The following is a 5,645-nucleotide window of genomic DNA, read 5'->3' as shown; positions in this document are numbered from 1 at the left end:
AATAAAACACGTTATAGGAGTCGTTTTATTTTTAAACGTTCTAAAAAATAGCTTAAAACTATAATTTTATTTATTAACTTTTTTTCGCGTCTAGTCCGGTGTAGTGTGGCCCGGTGTTAGATTCATACATCATTCATTAGTGTCAAATTAAATTTTACATTTTGTAAAGCCATGTATATTGAACGAATTGATTTTTTATTTTGTATTTATTCAAAGAGTATTTGCTAAAAAAGTATTTACTGTATTAGCAAATGTGTTTTTTTTCGTAATGACTGACTGAAAAAGAAGCTACTAAACCGATATACTGAAAACTATACTTCAGGAGAGCGCATCTACAGTGCATCAGAAAAGGTTTCAGTATGTTATATTTTAGTGTTGTATTAGTGTATAATGAAATATATTTTGTTGTTCATCGCAAACAAAAATAATGAAAAATAAAACATTACTAGTAAAAAGCAAAAATAAAAAATTAATCTTGATTTCGAGTGTTGTACAATGGGTGGACTTATGGCTAGTTAGCCATCTCTTTATTTTAGCCATTTAGTATTACTTATATAAGTAGAGTTTCGCACATTTAACCGTTTGAAATTTAGAATATTGACGTAGCAAAGTTTATACATATTCATTAAAAAATCGTGAACTAGAATTATATGTTTTATAAAAAACTAATGTTTCTAATTCAACTCGTGCTCGGCGGTGAAGGAAAACATCGTGAGGAAATCTGCATGTGTCTAATTTCATAGAAATTCTGCCACATATGCATTCCACCCACCCGAATTGGAACAGTGTGGTGGAATATGTTCTAAACTTTCTCCTCAATGGGAGAGGAGGCTTTATGCCAGCAGTGGGGAATTTACAGGCAGTTGTTGTTGTTGTAAAAAATGTCAATTTTTTCTTTTCTTCAGCAGCCAAGTGAGCCAGTAGTTTTACTGTCTTCGAAAACATTATGCTCTTACATACGTTCATACTGTGAAATTCCTTTATAAGCGATTCTTATTATACCATCACTTATACCAGACAATTCCCAAAAATGACAAAAAATATCATAATCGTTTGATATTAAATGACCTCCAGCCCCCAAAAATTATATATTTACGTTCATTATTCAAATTTAAGTTATTCAAATAGATTAAAGTAATCTTTGGAATTGTAGTAGTCTTTGTTGTACACTGCGTCTGACGGATCGCTGTGTAATGTACTTTTAGCTAATAACCTCTTTCATACATATATTACATGTGTTGCCAGTTCTCATAATTGTCAGACGATAAAAAAGTAGTTTTTTCTTTTTTATTTCTAAATTTAAAATAAAATTGAGGAAGTGATCATAATCTCATATACAACATATAACCGTTTAGTTGCTGTACTCATGCTCTGCTAAAAGTATACTAGACAACACTGTTCGAATAGAATGAGGCCATTAAATTTAATAGTAGATAAAAACGCTTAAAAAGTTACGCTTCTTAAGCGGAATATATAAGCAACTATGCATTACATAATATTGGATCATTCTGATAACCATACATGGAAAAGTTGTGAATGAATAATGTATAATTATATGTAAATTATCACAAATTAACAAGTAATTTCCGCTTTTGTAAATTGCTTTATTAAAAAGATAAACCCGTTTTAATTTTTTGACAAGCGTAAATTTATAACCATAAATAAAAGGAAGAATGAACTGTCAAGAGAGTCGCAAAAATTAAAAAGTTCTAATTTTAAACTAGTGTCAAAAATTTAGAGCATATTATAGAAATGTATAGTTTTTTACACGTTCTAAATTTAAAATACTGTCAAATATTTTAGAGCACGTTATTAATTTATTTAATTTAACCATTTATTAAACTTGCCAGATACATTGGAAAAGGAAAATGTGTACACAGGATAAATAAGTTTAAAAGGTATACTTATCTCTAGAAGAGATTTCTTCCAGTATACCCGAGAAAGAAGAAACATAGACAGAAAAGTTAAAAGGTAGATAGGCAAAATTATACAAAAGGAGAAAAGTTATTAAAACAACAAAGAAAAAACATATAATTAATATATTATAATATAATAATTATACATACATATACAAATATATAAATAAATAAATATGTTTATGCCATTTTACCATGAATCAACATTGGGATAAGAAATACTCTTTCAATTTCTTAACGTTTATAGTTGTTGGTAAAAACGTCGTTTTCGTGGCTCTATTTGGAGCATAAAGCGCGCGTGCACCTTTTTCAGTCAAAAACAACGCAACGGCCACGACCGCGATAGTTTTACCGCGGTTAAGCCGATGTACACTAGGCCTTTGAAATCTATGGAGACGATTACGATAATATTTTTCATACTTTAACCCCAAATCGATTAATCAAAAATATGTCATATCATAACATCGATTTTTTTTTCAACTAAGACATAAAAATGACGGTGATATTTTATAGCCTCCTTTAAAAACAGCATGAATTTAATATTATCAAAATAATATACATTGATAATATGTCTAAAAAACTCCCGATTTTTTTTAAGGTATAGATTCATATTGGTCATACTAATTAGGGTTGTTGAGGAAGTGATTATGAGGAAGAGGAGGAGGAAGAGGATTTGTCGAACTCAAATTTAGAGGATGCGGATGAGGGTGAGGATGAGGATATTTTTCGAGAAAGAGGATGCGGATGAGGAAGCGGTAGAGAAAGCGGATTAGGAAGATAGGAAATTATAAATACTAGCGAACCCAACCGAAAAGCTGTTGTCCTGTCTGTAGATAACATACATACATTAAAAATAATTTAACTGTTCCCAAAAAACACAATAAAGAATCATCAAAATCAGACCAGCAGTTATGGAGGAGTTCAAAAAAGATGAGTGAATACAATTTATTTTAGGAATTGAAATGATGCAATATAGTATGTAATAAAAATGCAGTCTTTATTTCTTTATTAATTACTTAAGTCGAAGATTATAATAAAAAAAAAATTAATTGAATACTAATAATCAAAATTGATAATAGGGAGGTTAAGTTTTATAAAAATTAATTTGGATGCTGTCTCTCCTGACAACCGGTTCCTTAGCTCATTATATACTAATCCAGCATTGCTAAAAAGTCGTTCGCTGGGCATGCTTGACGGAGGAGAAGATAAGTATTGCCGAACAACTCCGTAAAGCTCCGAATATTTCGGATTATTTTTCCACCACAGAAGACTGTCTTCATGCATATTGATTCTTTTTTCTTTAATGTACTTATTTAATAGTAACTTTAGTACCACGCACCTATCAACTACTGGTAAACTTTCACTTTCATCGTCACTATTTGGTTCAGAGGCTAGCATTTCGGCTAACATTGACTCTACAATCTTACCCGTGGAAGCGGTGGCTATGGGGCAGGATGTGTTTACTACAGCTCCTGAACTAGTAGACGGTTGATTGTGGATTTCCATGACGACATTATCTATTGGGCGTTGGCTGGTTGATGTTATTAGTGCTAATTCAATGCGTTCTTTGGTTATTTTATTAAAAAAATTCGTTTTGTATTTTGGATCCAAATAAGTAGAGATGGCGTAGAGATTATTATTATGGAGCTCACCGAAGCGGTTGTTTATTTCTTCTATCAGTTTTTGAATGACGTTTTTGCAATCTTGGTCATTACTGATGTTAGCTTCTCTCATAAAATTTTGCATTGTACATATTAAGACATGAATCAGTGGTATAACAGAGGATATACATGCCTCAGTGCTGCTCAAAGATTTAGTTACCTCTTCAAAGGGTTTCAAAATCTTTGTACAATTTTCAAGTTTCAACCAATCACTTGGTACAAGTTGCGGCAAATTTGGGTGTTGCGATGTATATAGTATGATAGCATCCTTTATCTTAATAAGTCGCTCAATCATATAGAACATGCTGTTCCAACGCGTAGCACATTCTTGGATAACTGACAGATGAGGTAAACCTAAGCGTTCTTGAAAGTCGTTCAATTCTTTTTGCCCAGTTATGGAATGATTGAAGTTCGTCGCAATCTGTTTACACTTAGCCAACAACGTTGAGAAATGTTCATTACCCGCCAAAGCTGAACGTATACACAATTGTAATTGATGTAAGGTGCAATCTATATCGTCGATTTGTGAGATACGGGCAGCTCGTCTCATATTAGATCCACCGTCACGGACCATTGCATGTAGCTTTTGCCGAGGAATGTCCCATTCCTCTCGTATTTCGTCGAGTTTTTGAGCTATTACATCGCCCGTATGCCGTTCTTCGAGTGTGACACATTTAAGAACTAAAGACACTCTTTTGAAATCATCATTAATGCCATGGACTGTAAAACTAAGCAGAGAAACACCAGCTCCAGGCTCTGTCCATATGTCAGTAGTGAAGGACATATATTGCAAATCTTTTATCAAGTTTTTAATTTTTTCATAAATTTTAGGATACACGTAATCACACAAATGCGAAGTATAATACTGACGTTTTTTTAAATTATATTTAGGCTGTGCGGCATGGACAAAACGTCTAAAACCAATACCTTCTATGAAATTAAAAGGTAAATCTTGCAAAGCGATCATTTCACAGATTAAATTGTCCAGCTCACGACTTTTTTCATGTGATGAATCCCAGCACTGGTTTTTCTTTAATAATTCTTCCAATGTAACTTGCTTCTTGACCAACTGAAGAGAAGTTTCTTCTCTGCACTGTTTCTTTTCGACTTCAGCTTTTTTCAAAACCGCATCGCATTTTTCATAGTCCGTATATTCAGTTTTATGACGTGACTGGAGATGACTTCGTAGCCCAGATGTCCCGCGTCCTTTTCTTGAGTAAATTTGGTTGCATAATTTACAACGTACAGTCTGATCGTCTACTTCAATAAAGTACGTCCATATAACACTGCACTTCGGTCTCATATCGATTTTCGATTAAAGAAATCAAGTTATAAAATTATTTGTAATGCATTCGTAATTGCGTATGCGCGTAAACAAACGCTTTCTATACCCATAAAAACAAACAAGCAAGGAACAATGCGGGTGGCGGGAGGAGAGGTCGCGCTCGCCCGTTCGATCCGGCGACATCGCGAATTCGCAGAAAAATTCCTCATAAATTCCTCTAAAATTTTGAGGAAGCGATAGCGGAAGAGGATTTTTAATTTTTATTTATGAGGATGCGGTATCGGTTGAGGAACCCGAAATATTGCGGAACTTTCACATTATGAGGAAGCGGAAGAGGAATCCTCAGCAACCCTAATACTAATATCCCAGTATCCTGTATCTTTCATCCTACCTCATCACTCTCATCTATGTTATGACGTTGCTTTTTCATGAATGTCATAATGCTGATGACAGAAAGAGACAAAAGTCTTTATTCAGCCACTATTTTTACTAAAAATGTTAGAATTTATATAAATTAACTTCTAATCTTTCGTTATCAACAACATAGCATGTTGTACTAATATCGTAAATTGAGAAAGGGTTTGCATATTCAGTAAGATACTCCTAAAATGTCGTAAAAGGCTTTTTTACAACCAATCAAATTGAACAATATTTATAATACGATAGGCCGTTATAGATTTGAATCACTTTAAAGCTCAGTTTGTTTTTATTACGTATTTATAGAAATTAATAAATCAACTCTAATTTAAGGCTAATTCCATTATGTTAAATATTTTATTTTAA

General features: G+C 32.8%; 1 protein-coding gene across 1 annotated transcript; it reads right to left on the bottom strand.

Annotated features, from left to right (window-relative positions):
• Positions 1-2,116: 2,116 nt before the first annotated feature.
• LOC124532441 (zinc finger BED domain-containing protein 4-like) lies at positions 2,117-4,880 on the bottom strand. The gene is made up of 2 exons (XM_047107345.1): positions 3,256-4,880; positions 2,117-2,303 (listed from the first exon to the last, which is right to left on the bottom strand). The coding sequence occupies exons 1-2, from the start codon at positions 4,878-4,880 to the stop codon at positions 2,117-2,119; spliced, it is 1,812 nt and encodes a 603-aa protein (XP_046963301.1).
• Between the last annotated feature and the right edge of the window lie 765 nt (positions 4,881-5,645).

This window comes from Vanessa cardui, chromosome 9, assembly GCF_905220365.1.
Source record: "Vanessa cardui chromosome 9, ilVanCard2.1, whole genome shotgun sequence".
NCBI lineage: Eukaryota > Metazoa > Arthropoda > Insecta > Lepidoptera > Nymphalidae > Vanessa > Vanessa cardui.
Note: the sequence above shows the minus strand (reverse complement) of the source record. Positions and strands in the feature narration are given on the sequence as shown.

Coding starts and splice junctions, on each gene's coding strand:
- LOC124532441 (XM_047107345.1), bottom strand. CDS start 4,880: ATGAGACCGAAGTGCAGTGTTATATGGACGTACTTTATTGAAGTAGAC. Junction 2,304..3,255: donor AGTTTACCAGTAGTTGATAG/GTGCGTGGTACT, acceptor TCGTCTCCATAG/ATTTCAAAGGCCTAGTGTAC.